General features: G+C 38.2%; 1 protein-coding gene across 1 annotated transcript; it reads left to right on the forward strand.

The window, feature by feature from the left end:
- The first annotated feature begins 1,785 nt into the window (after positions 1–1,785).
- Positions 1,786–15,354, forward strand: LOC143018540 (GEL complex subunit OPTI). Its single transcript, XM_076173978.1, has 4 exons — positions 1,786–1,988; positions 5,905–6,008; positions 10,515–10,644; positions 14,227–15,354. Exons 1-4 carry the CDS (start codon positions 1,881–1,883, stop codon positions 14,266–14,268), a joined length of 384 nt encoding a protein of 127 aa, XP_076030093.1. The 5' UTR covers positions 1,786–1,880; the 3' UTR covers positions 14,269–15,354.
- Positions 15,355–15,868: the final 514 nt, after the last annotated feature.

Raw genomic sequence — 15,868 nt, forward strand, 5'->3', positions numbered from 1 at the left:
CTTTATCATTCTTCTTGCTTGTCACAGGCATTCTCCCAGCATTTCCCATCGCCACAGGCAGTCATCCTGTCATTTTGCATTAAACGACTTGAAATTCTCCGCCCATTTGCTCTTACAGCCTTTTCTTCCATTAACAATTGTCTGTCTGTTCCCTTTACCCTTTCTTCTATATTCGCCTCGCCTCTTCGCATGATTTTCACCTCCTCGCCAAAGCACAATTTCAAAATTATAAAAAAAAAAAACTCTCCTACCTTATCTTACAGGGCAGTGGGTGAGATGCAGAGATGACCCGTCATCCAGGAGGTGCCAAGATAAGAGGGAAGGAAGAGGGTGGAGGGCAGTGGAATGTGATAGGGATGGGTGGGAGTGGTTTTTATGCCTATTTTTTTACTACCTCCCTTATAAGGGGGAAAAAGTCTTTGGTATATGTATGTATGCATGTATGTATGTGTTGAAGCAGTGGTGAGCAGTTCGTATTCTCACGTTGTCCTGAATTCGTGCCACGCTCCCGGCGTGAAAAGCTTTCATTAACACCTCAAGTCGTTACTGCCCCCTTGAGCAAGGCGATGATGTGTTTTTATGTGTGCGTGTATTGTCATAACATTACCTGTAGATCGAACAATACGAAGTATGAGCTCTCATCTAATAGTTGTCGATCACTGATCTACCACGGATCCAAGATCATGTCGAATCACGTCCGCTCTTCGTTTTTTTTTTCTTGCGCTTTGCTTTCACCCTCTTTGCTCTATACATCTCAAATATGCTTCATTAAGGATTTTGTTCTTAGAAAGAAACAAACTGTCTGCCGCTAATTGAGAGATTTGACAATGAAACATCAAATGTAATTTACGTGGAGCCATTGAGCAACAAAATATTTCTCAATACAATGCACAACTTAAACTGAAAAATAGAGACAGTTAAACTGCGACGGGATGTGACAAAAACAAAGATAAATTTGTATCTTTGCTTGCAGAAAAGTATAGAACACAAAAAAGTTATTTGAATAAGGAAATACAAATTACACACACACACACACACACACACACACACACACACACACACACACACACACATATATATATATATATATATATATATATATATATATATATATATATATAAATAAAAAAAATATATATATATCAAGAAACAGAAATGCAACTGAAAAGACAGTACACGACTTACTAAGAGGAAATACGATGATAGTATTACAAGAAAATACACATGATCGAATCTGATTTCACGTTTGTATTTTCTACGAAACACCCATCAAAATTCTTGAAACAAAACTGATAGAAAATAATATCTTTTAATTCGTCAACAGAAACAACTAGTGTTGCAAGAAATATCGTTGTGTTCACAATTTTCATCCCTTTTCATCTGCATGTATCTTTATCATATAATACTTCAGTGCTTTTAAATATTTGCAGACATAAGTGCGAATTTTATGAAAATATCCTCACAAACTTTCAAAGGAAAATAGTTTATATATGTTCTTGCATATGCATATATGCATTTACATAGATAATGTATAACAATAAAATATTCACATATGGTATATCAATGAAAGATTATGTACAGAAAATTATATTCAGCCTCCCTTACAAGGAATGTAATATCTTTCAACGTCACGCGTAACGTTAAGTATTGACCTTATAATCGTATCTGGATCAAGCTGTTTATAACTTTTATTTTATTATTGCTAAGAATAATATTTTAAAATAGTATTTGTATTCAAATTGAATCATTGAGTATTTTTGTACCATACATATTTTCTTATATTTCAGCCTCATTGTTGACAGCAGTCGGAACTTGGCAGCTGACTTGGATAGATGGTCAGAACAGTGTAGATAACCGATAAATGCAATACTCACAACAAAATGAGTACTCCTAAACCAAAGGCAGAAAGAAATGGAACTAGCAAGTCTCAAAATTTAACATCCGTATGGACTAGGATGGTAACAAGTAATTCACAGTGGCCAGATAAGGTAACTTCTGAGTTGATTAGAGTGACTTAATTGGTCAAGAAATATTAATAAGGCCTCATTGTTTTTAAAAAAAATTGTGTAAAGTAGTGAATTTTAGAAAGATTGTAACTATCTTTTATGAATTGTCAAGTATTTTCATAGTGGTATACTTTGTAACATATAGAGGCTTCAGTAGTACATTTTAATTAGCTTATCATATGGTAGAGTTATTTAACTTTCTCCATATCAACTAACATAAAGGATGTACTACCATATCATTCAAAGGTTCTTGAATCTTGGTGACAATGAAACAGCTCCTAGACTTAGAGGAACCTTACATATATCAAATATAGTTCTGTCTGTGGTAGTTTTGCTTAAAAGTAAATAATTAGATCAGCTTATATTAACCATTTCACCACATTTCATGATATGTGCATTTGTTATCGCTACAATCGTGTAATTTTGTTTTGTTGGGAAAAGCTTGTTGTGCATCAAATGGGTCAAATTAACTCAGAGTTAGTCTTTTCAGTTCTATACTAACCACATACATTTTATGTCAAGCCTCTCATCATCATTTGTGATACAGTTGTTATTACAACTGCTGTGGAATATTAGTCATTCATGAGAAGCCCCATCTGCGGCTTTTAAAAAGGACTTTTCTTGGCTCTTGCAATGCTATGTTTGACATTTGATGATTTGTTGTGGCTGCTGCCAGATAAATTTATTCAGTTGAAGGAAACCTGTGTAAATAAGCATTTATAAACAAAGAAGATTAATAAAAAAATAGTATTTTACATATACACATATATAAAAAATATCCCCCCTTATAATGGTAGTGGGGGCGTTCTCTGTGAGATTGACAAAAAAAATGAACACCCTCATCTCTCCAATTTTGCTGAAATTTGGTGTACAGGTAGTTTTAACCCCTTCCATACGGTGCCGCACACGTAGGCGTCATGGGGAGCGAGTGTATTCGCGAGGCTGCCATATCGGCGTCTTGATTATATTTATTGTAGTCACCCCTCCATAATGACATTCTTTCTAATTCTTTTGTAATCGCATTTTTTATGGTTATCAAAATTCACGGGTGAAGAGAGAACGATCGATATAAGCGGTGACTATATTTTATGATGCGAGTATTATTACGACACGTCGTACGGCTGGCATTGGCTGCTGCCACCGAGATCTAAGTCCATGACGCCTACGTGTGCGGCACCGTATGGAAGGGGTTAAGGCCCTAAACATGTTCCTGAAATTTAAAGGTCAATTCAAACAACTGTTCAGGAGATATTACTTCCGATATTTTGAGTGGTAAAAGTTAGTTATATAAATCAGAGAAAGACAAGGAATCCAAATATCAGAGTTTTAGAACTCTAGGTTAAAAATGAAAAATATCTCGAGCAAATATTTGAGGTAAAAATGGAAAAAAATTATAGATGAGAAAAATGAAGGCATAAGCTTTGGCTATTAGAATCGGTAATTTTTTTTTTTCTTTTTTATAATATTTTTCACATAACACAAGTGAACACCATATTTATATGTTGTCCATCAACTGTACATATTGACCTAATTTTCAGAAATGTGTTTAGAGCCTTAAAACTACCTACAGACCAAATTTCAGCAAAATCGGAGAGATGAGGGTGTTAGGCACTTGATCTGACAAAGAATATCCCAGTGATCAAGTCAAAGCATGTACTCACCCTTCCCCCATCCCACACACATCTAAATTCATTGTCCCTTACATTTTGGTTTCTTATCTATGAATGAGTATCTTTATTCCTGGCCACAAGGGCATTACTGAAATATAGAGCAAATCCACAGCAGGGCTTGGCTAGTGACGCTGGTTCACTCCCACTGCTGTAGTACATGGCATCACCCCCTCACCCTTGATCCACCTGAGAAATATGTAGAGTAGACAAGAAAAAATTTCCTCAGGCCATTTAATTTTTTCATCTGTTTATAACCACTTTCCATCTAATCCATTGCTCCCTCACTTCCTTGCATGGCAGACATTCCTCTTGTATCCAGTGTTCTCTTTACCATATCCACCTACCTCTCTCTTGTTATTTCTCGCAAGTCCCCACAATCCTCCTCTGCTTTCCACAAACTTTGCTAGTCTTTCTTCACTCAATCTTTCTTGATACCCAAACCATCATATCATTCTTTGATCAACTCTGTCTTCCAGCTCTCTACCCATACTCTACTTCACCTCCACATTTCTCATTCTGTTGATCCTTGTGACCCCTCCACAATGCTTCTTAACCTCTTCCACATGATGATGCCTACATAGGCATCATGAGGCTTGAGTGGGTATATGAAGATGTTAGCATTGGTATCTTGATTATATTTATATTGTAGTTGTAGCTGAGTGACCCCTGAGTTCTGTGAACTGGCTTGATTGCATTTTCTGTGCTTATTATTGCTCAGAGTGAAAGAGAACAAGTAAATCAGCAGTGACTTTATATTTTATCACACGTCATCATACATCAGGCATCCGATGCTGTGCACGAGAGTTTGATTTGTACTGAAGAGGTTAAACACTTCATCGCAAACATGTTTTAGCTGCCTCCATACAATGCCATGGGCAGTCACCACCTTGAGTGCATGTGTGTGTGTACATATATATATATATATATTTTTTTTGCGATCTCCAGATACCTATTTCTTGCTACACCTCTCTTTTCCATAGACATGTTTTTATTTTCTTTCACCATAATTCACCTCTACTTCTACTCGTTTCCCTGTTGCATGTGACTCCATATATTTAAAGCTCCTTATTTCCTCCAGTCACATGTACTCACCTTTAACCCACCGGCACCCTCCTCCCTCGTACATCTCATCACTTTTCTTTTTTCCATGTTTACTTTCAGTTTTCTACTTGCATAGATCCTCTCAATCTCTTCTACTAACTGGTTCATTGTGCCCTTGAACTTAACTGAAAGTGGTGTCATCTAGAAACAATTGGCTCACCTCCCACTTTGTTCCACTGTCATACTATCTCTAAACCCCTGCCTAGTATAATCTCATTTTGCCCCTCACCACCACATCTATATACATGTTGAACAATCATGGTGACATTACATAATCTTGGTGTAGTCCCACATACACCTCAAACCATTCACTCTCTCTATTTAGTACCCACATAAAAACTTTTGACTGCCCTTAACAGACTTTTCTTTTCTTTTCCCATACATCTGGACATAATCCATAATGCCTCTGTCAGCCCTATCATATGCCTTCTCCAAACCAGTAAAAACCCAAGAGACATCCTTATCCTTTTCCAAAAACTTGTCATATTTGTCTTACTATGAAATTTTGATTTACGCACCTTCCCTTCCCAAACCTGTATTGCTCTTCCCCAATGGTTTTCTTTTTTCTCCAGACCCTCTCAGTAACACTTATGTGCCCTACCAATTATGCATGACAGACTGATCCCTCTAAAGCTACTACATCCATGTTTCTCCTTGTGTAGTAGAAATATATACTCCTCCAGTCCACTGGAACACTTTTGTCTCATAGGCACACATTAAACAGTCTCACTAGTAACCAATCCACTGCAACTGCTAATCCCTTTGTCAGACACACCATGTGACACCCATCTAACCCAGGTACTTTACAAGCTTGTTGATCTATTTCATTGCCTTTTATGTCTCCTCTTTTCCATTTATTGTCTCAATAAATTTATACCTAATGATAGGTTGCACAAAGAAATGGAAAGGAAGCTGTTATAATTGTGGCAATGAAGAAATATGTTTCATACTCCCTGAAATTTCCACATCCAACTAATCTATATTTTGTGATGTTACAGTAATGTTTGCTGAATGCATTGAACTAGAGGGATGTGCTCAGCTCTTCATTTTGACTTTGGTTTGATTATGACTTGATCATTTATGTCATTTGTGTTCCGCAAGATCATATAGGTCTTTTCTATTTGCAGGATGAATTTCTTGACGTGATATACTGGAGTAGACAAGTCCTGGGCATAATCTTGGGCCTCATCTGGGGTTTCATTCCGCTTAAGGGTTTCATCGGCCTCTTTTTGTGAGTATTTTAGCTTTAAGTGTATTCAGGATTGCTTTAGCTTTTGATTTGGGTAATGAGGTTTTACTGTAGCACAGTACTCTGTCTATCCATATATCAAAAAGTTTCTTCCTTCTAAGTAGGGAGGTAGCCAGTACAATACTCAAGTCCTAGAAGTAAAGGTAACTAAACAAGACCTGTATAACAATGCCCTACAAAGAAGTTGTACATAATTGGTTTGGGCATATGAAAATAATGAAGAAAGACTGAAAAAAAAATACAAAAAGCAGAGGTAGATGGAATGAATCTGAGGAAAACCAAAAATGAAATGGAGGGATGTGATCTTTGGATGTATGCAGAATGGTTATTGAGCAAGGAAGGGAATGCAAAAGATAGGAATCAATTACTGAAAGGATAGCATTAATGATAAGGAGTTCGTGAATAATATCAAATGGATAAGGAAGGTTTTCCACATGAAGCAGTGGTAGTAACCCAACTCAGGTTGTTAGGCCCTGCTGTAGATGTGCTGTGCCTTGCTGCATTGACTTTGATAAAAGTGGTGTGATAGGACAGGGATGACTCTTCATCCATAAGGTGTTGTATGGGTTTTAATTGTGTATGAAATGGATGTGTGCTTTGCTTGGCCACCCTACTTATAAGGGAGAGATGGACTGTACTGTGTGTACAAATGTATATATAAAAAAAATACAACTATCATATTTTATGGTACATAAGCTGTGAATTGTCAAAAGTAAAAAATGTTAGAATATTGCTCTGCATCTTATATATGAAGTTTCAGTCTCCCAATTCATGAACAAAAATGTTATTGTTTAATTGAACTTCTTATCATCACTACCACTATTGTTATTATAAAATATGTTTAAGTTGAAAAGTTTTAGAAGTATAGTAGGGGTTACAAGGTTGGATAGAGTGAGAAATGAGGAGGAGAGTGGCGGGTGGAAAGGGAGATGGCAGATAGGGCTGATGAAAGAGTATTGGGATGGTTTGGACACATGGAAAGAATTAGTGAAGAAAGGTGTGGATGGAGTGAACTTGAGGGGACAACCAAGGATGAGATGGATGGATGGGTTGAAAGGTGCTTTGAGTAAAGCAGTCCATACACGATCAATTATATTGCACAATTTCATTGTCAATACTCTGAATTGATAATTAAATTGACCGTGTATGGACGATATACCGCCCATACACAATTAAATTGACCATGTATGGGTGATATATCGCCCATACACTGTCAATTTAATTGTCAATTCAGAGTATTGACAATGAAATTGCGCAATATAATTGATCGTGTATGGGCCGCTTAAGAGGGGAGTGTCTGTTGAGCAAAGAATGGAGAAGGAAGGAGATAAGGATGAGTGGACAATGGCTGTGTATAGATGCTACTGCGATGCAAGGAAGGGTTGTGTGTGGATAATGTCTTGAAGCAGCCCAAAGGGATTTCTCCCTGTCTTCCCTATATACTGCATAAGGGGATGGAGAGGGGGAGATTGCTGATTAAATAAAGTGGTCTTGCTGTGGATGTGCTGTGTCCTGCTGCATTGCATCTGACCCAGGGCAGTGGGCAGGAGATAGGGATGACCCTTCATCCACAAGGAGCTAAGATGACAGGGAAAAAAGGGTGGTGGATGGGAGAAACTTTGGATTGTTGTCTGTGCTGCATTAGTATGAGACTGTCTGTCACTGGCTGAAAGTGGTAGCGGGAGGGGAGCAGTCACTGGTTGTCTGCTACATGTGAAAAAGTAAGAAATGCAGCTGAAGTTCACAGGGGCTGCTTTATTGTCCATTTTGCAGGACTACTACATGCAAGTACTTGTCATTGGTTCCAGAAGACGATGAAGTAATGATTGTGCCCATAGAACTATGAATTGAAAGGGAGCAGAAAGTGAGAGCCCAAATGTGCCTTGAGATGAAATGTTCATGAAGTATGTTAGGGTTATATGGATGAATTAAGTGAGAAATGAGGAGGTGAGACAGAAAGCAGGACTGGAAAGGGAGCTGGCAGATAAGAGTTGATGAAGGCATAGTGGGATTGTTTAGGCATATGGAAATAATGATGAAGAAAGACTAGCAAAAAGATTGTGGAAAGCAGAGGTGGATGGAGTGAACTTGAGAGAAAGACCAAGACTGGAATCCATGAGTTGTTGGGGTGAAGGGGGACCTTGAGTAAAAGGGGAAGTCTGTTGAGCAGAGTAGGGAGAGAGCAAGAGATGTCTGAGTGGAGAGAGGGGCTGTGAATGGATGATAAATTGATGAAGCTCATAGGGATTCCTCCTTATCTTCTCAAATTACTCATAAATGGATCAGGAGGGAGAATTACCATGTAAATGAAGCTGTGGGGGTTAACCACCTTAGGCTGTCAGGCCTTGCTGTGAAGGTGCTGCATCTTGCTGCATTACTTCTGACCCAGACAGTGGATGGGGGGGCAGAGATGGTCCTTCACCCAAAATGAGCTAAGATAAAAGGGAAAATGGATAAGTGTTGGATGGTTGATGGGGGGAATTCATGTTTGGGGTGGCTACCTCACTTATAAGGGTGAAGAAACCTTCTGGTATATAAATAGAAAACATCCTTTATCTTTGAAAGAACCATAAAATTGTGATGATTATTATGAAAAGTGCTGACATCCTTCATTGTTTGTTCTCAGTTTCACTATGTGTTTAAATACCTTGTCCCCCCCCCCTAAATATTGTGTGCTACAGTAGGGATGCATATTGTACCTCCATGTGTATTTTATACCTTCAAATATATACAGTACTGATATTTTCAAAATGCTGTATTCTTTTTCTCTTTTATTTCATACTGCCCCAGTGTGGGGTCAGTCAGTATTGAAATATCTTGCATGTCTGTTTTCTTGCTCTGTGTGCCAAGATATGTCATTTGTTGGCTTTTCCAGGGAGGGATTACTGAATGACACTACTTGAAGGGCTTCCCCCACCACTACTTGTTGAAGTCAGTGCACTCATGAACCTAGGCATATTACTATTATTATTATTATTATTTATTTTGTTTTGCATTTAGCATGAACTTCATTATAATTATACCTGAAGTGTGTATACATATTTCATTACTGGTAAAGCTGCTATTTGGGAGTGAACTTTTTGATTACTCCCACACAAATATATAGTTCTGTCTTCAATGTTCTTGTGGTTCCTTATTCAGGAAGAAAATTTAGCTGAAAATTTGATACGCTTGTTTGATTTTTTTTTTTATTCATTATTATTATTTTTGTGCTCTTCAAATTTTTTGAGGGGATGGGAGTGGGTTACCATATAATGAAGTAGCACTGCATTGTCTTTGACATAAGTGGTATATCTATATACCAAAATGCCTCTTCCTCCTTGCATGATATTTATTGAAAAAAGGTAAAATGAATAAACAACTAAATAGATAAATAGATAAATGGTGGTTACCCTTGGACTAAATGAAATTAGACAAATACCATGCTGTGAGTGTAGTTAGGTATATAGAGGGGTAAGTTCATCTACATATTTTTGTGGCATCAGTCATGGCTAGGTGACTTGTGCTTAGGTTATACAGTTGTCTGGACTTAAGTTTGATTTTCAATCAGGAAAATTATATACTATATATATATATATATATATATATATATATATATATATATATATATATATATATATATATATATATATATATATATATATATATATACACACATACATACATACACGAATTGAAGATCCCACTATTGGAGAAAAGAAAATAGTACAAAGATATGTATGTTATTATCATTGTCTGTGATCCTCTTCAGCATGGTTATACAAATGGGTAGGTGGACTTGTATATGCTGTTTTGGGTGGACAACTTAATGCACAAGTTTGTTAATGCCCAAACTAACTTGTACATCAAGTTGTTTGGCTAGACTTGAAGCTACCACCTGTTGCAGAAACTTGACCAGGTTTCAACTTTACCTGGGCTCAACTGGACCACATGTTATCATGCTTACCTCCCTGTATCCCCTCCTAGTGTACCGTATACAAGTTCACACACCCATTTGTATAACCACACTGAAGAAGATCACAGACTGTGATCGTGTTATATGTATCTTCATATAACTTTCTTTTCTCCAATGGTGGAATATTCAGTTCATCTTACCAATGTGTTAGAACATTCAACTTGTATATATATATATAGATATATATGCATATATGTGTATAGATATGATATACTGTATATAACTTCTTTGGTTGAGAATGAAATTGAAGTCTATGTAATTGCAAAACCTTGGCAAGGACATCAGGCCATAACTGATGCTACAAAAGTATGCACCTAGTGGCATAGGCCACTTATCACCTTTACAGTCATGGTGATAAAAGGCAACTTGGGTAAAACTTATATCTTAACATGCTTTCTTCCTTATAATTGAGCACTACAGTCAGAGTTCAAGTAACCAATAAACTAATGTAAATAAAAGAGACTGTATATAACAAGTTAGAAAGTTATAAAACTCACTTGTGTAAGTACTACATAGTTCTTTTTCCTTTCCAGATTTTGTATTCTCAATGCTGCCATCATGTACTTTTATGCATCCAGTTTCCAGAGCGTAGATGAGGAAGAGTATGGAGGCATGTGGGAACTAACTAAAGAAGGGTTTATTACATCGTTTGCTGGATTCCTAGTAAGTCTAGTTGCATCTCGTCATCCCCTTACACTTCTGACATTGTTTTTTCTATCTCATCCTTACATTTCAGTTTGTGTCTTTGTGTGTGTATTCACTTAATTGTACCTAATTGTACTATACAGGAAAAGAGCAACACTCATTGGAACCCATCTTCTACTCTCCAGTTGATCATACCAAGCTAACTTAGTCTATATTTTTTATTTCAAATTATCATATTTAGATTTGAATTCATATATTGTTCCAGCCTGAGCTATACCTCCTTCCAAGCCATTCCAAGTATTTGTGTATCTATATGGGAAACTATATTTCTTCACATCCTTGATTTGTTCTCATGACCTCTTAAAGCCCTCCATCTTTTGTCAAGAGATCTCTTCTTTCAGCATAATCTATCCCTTTGAGTGACCTGGACATTGAAATCATATCACCTCATTCTGTTTGATTTTTCAAAGTTGGCAGAAACAATACTTTTAGTCTTGTATTGTTTATCTACCAGGCTGGGACTAGTTTGGTTGCTACCCTTTTGCATTCTCTCGATCTTGCTTATATCCTTCACTGTGTGGGAACCATACCACTGATGCCTCTTCCACGTCTTGGATGGATTAGTGTTTGGATGATTTTTTTTCATCATCTCTTCATATAGTGAAAAGCCACTTATCTTTTGCAGCAGTCTGTATATCTCTCCCACCATTGTGCTGATATGTATGTCAGGCAACAGGTTGTCTTTAATCAGCACTCCCAAATCTTCCTCCACTTTTAGTTTTGTAATGGGTTCACCTCCGAAGGGGTAGTTTATATGGTCTTTTGCCACAATTGCCCATTTCCAGTACTTTGCATTTTTTTGGATATTAAAAATTTCCCATTCTTAGCTCCGTGCAAAAATAGTGTCTAGATCTTTTTACAATAGCCTATTGCCCTTGTTTTTCACACTTCTCATGATTTTTGTATCATCAGCAAACATGTTAACATAGCTTGTACTTTCTATCATGTCATTGACATAGACAAGGAACATTATTGGTGTAAGCACTGAATCTCGTGGAACTCCACTAATTACTGCTCTCCATTTTGACATCTTATCCTTTCCTACTGTCCTTATGTATCTTCCCTTCAAAATATCTTTCATCCATCCGATTACTTTATCTCTTAATCCTCTAATATGGTCCAAATTCCACATATTTGACTGTGAGGTCTATCTATATACCAAGGGGTTTTTCTCCATTATAGGGGAGGTAGCTTCTCTGCCTTTTGGCTAAGATCATATTGTAGACTGTGAGGTACTTTATCAAAACCTTCTCAAGGTCTAAGCACACACAGTCTATCCACTCCTCTCTCACTTGTAGCACATCAATCATTCTTGAATAAAAGCTGAAAAGGTTTGACACACATGGCCTTTCAAATCTGAATCCAAACTGTCTGTCATAATGTTCATCTCTTCAAGATATTTGGTCCATTGATCTTTCATAATCCTTTCACATTGTTGTGTTTGTCACTGATACTGGCCTATGATTTTGTGGTGTCTCCTTACTTCCACCTTTGTGAATTGAGGCGTCCGGTGGTAAAGGGCCGCGTCAAAATCCTGCTCACACACACCACCCGCATCACAACATCCTCCACACACAACCACTCTCCATTCACCCCCGTCCCCTCCTGCCCCCCCTCAACAGACACCCCCCTCCTCCCCAAAGCCCCCCCCATGTTCACCCCCTCCACATCCGCCCTCCACACCTCCCCCACCAGTCCCCCTTCACTCACTCCCTCCATGTGTCCAAACCACCCTAAGGCCGGCCATACACTATCATGTACACCTGACAGGTACGCCTGAACAGTCACGCCTGTCAGGTGTACCTGATAGTGTATGGTGGGAAAAACTAGCCTCTCAGGCGACCTGACAACTGATGAAAATTCGATCAGTTGTCAGGTCGCCTGAGATAATAAGGAGAGAAAGTACAACTCATCTTCTCGAGAATCCATGGCATACCTGACAGGCGTAACTTTTCAGGCGTACCTGTCAGGTGTACAGACGCTCCTCAACTTACGTTTTAGTTACGTTCCGAACGGCCGAACGTAAGTTGAAAATGAACGTAAGTTGTTACTGTACTATACATCCGTAAATTCTATTACCGTATCTTACAAAACACCCCTAAATCATTAATTATACACATAACATTGTAAAATAATAACATTAATTTCAAATAAATTAAATTCAAGCAACATAAATTGAGATGGTGGAGGAGGAGGAGGAGGCAAGGCATGTTCAGTTTGTCGTTTGTGCAATGTAAACAATGGATGCAGCGTCATGCGCAAGTATCGTTTGAACTACGGAGAGCGCGCTAAACTAAAAAATTCACAACAAAATGTTTTTTTTACAATGTTTTTTTACAGTCCGTTCAAACGTAAAACGAATGAACGTAAGTAGAGGAGCGTCTGTACATGATAGTGTATAGCCGGCATAACACTCTTTCATCAACCCCATCTCCCAACTCCCCTTGGGCTCTATTAATTCCCAAGCCATTCCAAGTATTTATGCATCTATATGGAAAACTGTATTTCTTCACATCCTTTAAATATGTGATGTTTCTTAATTTGCTCCTGTGACCTCTTAAAGCCCTCCCATCTTTAATCAAGAGATCTCTTCTGTCAATGCAGTCTGTCACCATTAGTGACCTGAATACTGTAATCATATCACCTCATTCTCTTCGATCTTTCAAAGTTGGCAGACCCAGTGCTATTAGTCTTGCAGGTCACAGTACCACATCTGTCCTGGTGCAAACAGAAACAGTAATTCATATGACATTTACAAATAACCAACTTGTTCAAGCCATGTTTTTCAACTTGGAAAAGGTATATGACACAAGCCTGGAAATGGTGGATCCTAGGCTTCTTTGGAGCTTTGCCTACCTTCTTGTCCCAATTCCCAACCCACTGAGCCTTTCAAGTATGGATAGGAACATCTGAAACCTATCCTCATATCTAGCAAGGGAGGCAACTGTTGCCTTGATTTTTGGTGACTGGTAACCCACATTAGCTGGCACTGGTTTTTGGGCCCTCTTATAAAGCTCTCTGGAAAGAAACCTTGGACTGATGTATACATTGTATTAATGTGGAACTGTTTCTGTGTCATTAGCTGTAAGTAGGAGGAGGAGGTGGTGATCAGTCTTTGTCATTGTCATCTCTTCTCGTCTTCAAAGGTAAAGGAAATACAAATGAGTGTGATAAAAAGATATCTTGGGCTCAGTTCAGAAACTCAACCTCTCAGGCTATACATATATACCAAAGGTCCATCTCTCACTTATAAGGAAGTTGGCCAGGTTAAAATATACCCCCATCTCACACCCTTCCCGAATCCCCTTACAAGGTAAAATTTATGATGCCTCTACCTGAGGGACCAATGATGGGTACCAGTTTGTTGTGGTCCTGCAAGATGGGCAGAAAAGTTGCCCATTTTCAAAACCTGTCAACCCCATCACCTCAATCAGGTGCCCTGAGGGGTTGATACTTGGTTTCTGGACAGAGTCCAAGATTTCTATTAATTTCAACAGTACCAGTGATGAAATACAAATATTTTGTTCTTTGCACTTACAGGTGATGTGGATCATAATGTACTCAGGGTTGCATTATGACTGACCAGACTCAAGAGGAGGCCATTCCTAATTACTACTACTGGATGTGCTATAGATGTGCAATGCTAATTGTTTGACCACTTTTATAAACACACCCAGGAGAATTGATTTCATAATAGTGTAAATTATATTTTGTATTTTAGATGTCCGAAAAAGGGTGATACATTGCTTTTTTATAGCTATGGAATGTAGAATCAGTGAAAAAGACATTTGTGCAGAAGTTGGCAAATAGTGATGGCAGTTGTCTATTTGTATGCATTGTTGGATTCCAAATACTTACATGGTGTGGGAGCTAATACATGTTGTTTGATTAATTTATTTATGACATTGTTCTGAAGGTCTGTTCTTTTTGTTTTTGTAAGCAAAGGATTGTTTGTATTCTTTAGAATGTTTATCAATGTGTCTTACCTCAGGTAACCAATACAGATAGACAGTTGCTGAATTATTATTTGTGTGGGAGAATCTGAAGGCTCCATTTTTGAGGGTGGAGGTCATGAAACGATAAACGAGGACTCTTAATGGTAATGAGGACTCTTAACGATGTGCTTCTTGGGAGTGCAGGCCTTTGATGTATATGGTACCTGATCTCTTCCCCTCAGTATTTTTGAACTTGTCACACTTTTTCTGAAAGCACTACTAATACTTGTTGAACACTTCAGTCCAGTAGTGGCCCCTCAATAAATAGTCATCTAGTATTAGCCAGAAATAAATTTACAAGCGTCTCGCTGGACTGAAGGGGTTACTTGAAATCGTCTTAATCCCTTCAGTTTTGGGGCTTCCTCTTAGTTGAATAAAAGAATAACTTAAGGTCAAGTGAAATCCGTAGTCACCAGGTTGAAGGGATTAAGCACCTCTGTTCTGTATTGTGATCCTATTTGGTATACCTGTATACTTGTCGGGTGATATGACTTGGCAGGTGTCACAAAGTTCATATACTGGACTGTAACATATTTCTCTTCTTAGGCAACAATACAATACCTTTCTCACATTGGCATCACATGTCAGGATCTTTTTTTAACATAAGGTTTTGTAGGAATGTGATGTGACCAGCCTTTTTAATATGTATAGAAAAGAAAATGTTATTGCTGTATTTGTAGTTTCATTAACCATATGAAGACTGGTTCAGAGTTTCTCAGGTACTGTTTTATATCCATCTATGTATATACCAAAAGGTTTACTCCCTCTCACAAGGGAAGTAGCCAGCCACTTTGCTTCACTTTTAACCCCTTGAGTACTGGATGTGTGTTTTGTGACACCTGCGTGTCACGGCCGAGTGCACCCGCCAGGAACCGAGCGTGCTCCCCGTGACACGCACGTGTCACAGTTATAAGCTGTGTGTATTGAGGGCTCTCAAGGCCTCGGTTTCTGGGTTATTTCTACCCACGTGGTGGCAAGTGTCTGTGTTTACAAACATAAGGCACCAGCCATTCGTGTCACATCATATGGGTAATACATCGAGAAAAATTTCAGAGACACAAAATCCTGTGGGATTAAATGTGAAGATGGGGGGGGGGTGCTGTTGAAGTGAATCTGAGGTCTCAAGGGGGATCATGAACTGTAATTAAGGGTAGCGATGTTGTGTCTCAGAAGTGTAACGTTGTGTC

The sequence above is a fragment of the Oratosquilla oratoria genome, chromosome 35, assembly GCF_046742065.1.
Source record: "Oratosquilla oratoria isolate Oo_2021 chromosome 35, ASM4674206v1, whole genome shotgun sequence".
NCBI lineage: Eukaryota > Metazoa > Arthropoda > Malacostraca > Stomatopoda > Squillidae > Oratosquilla > Oratosquilla oratoria.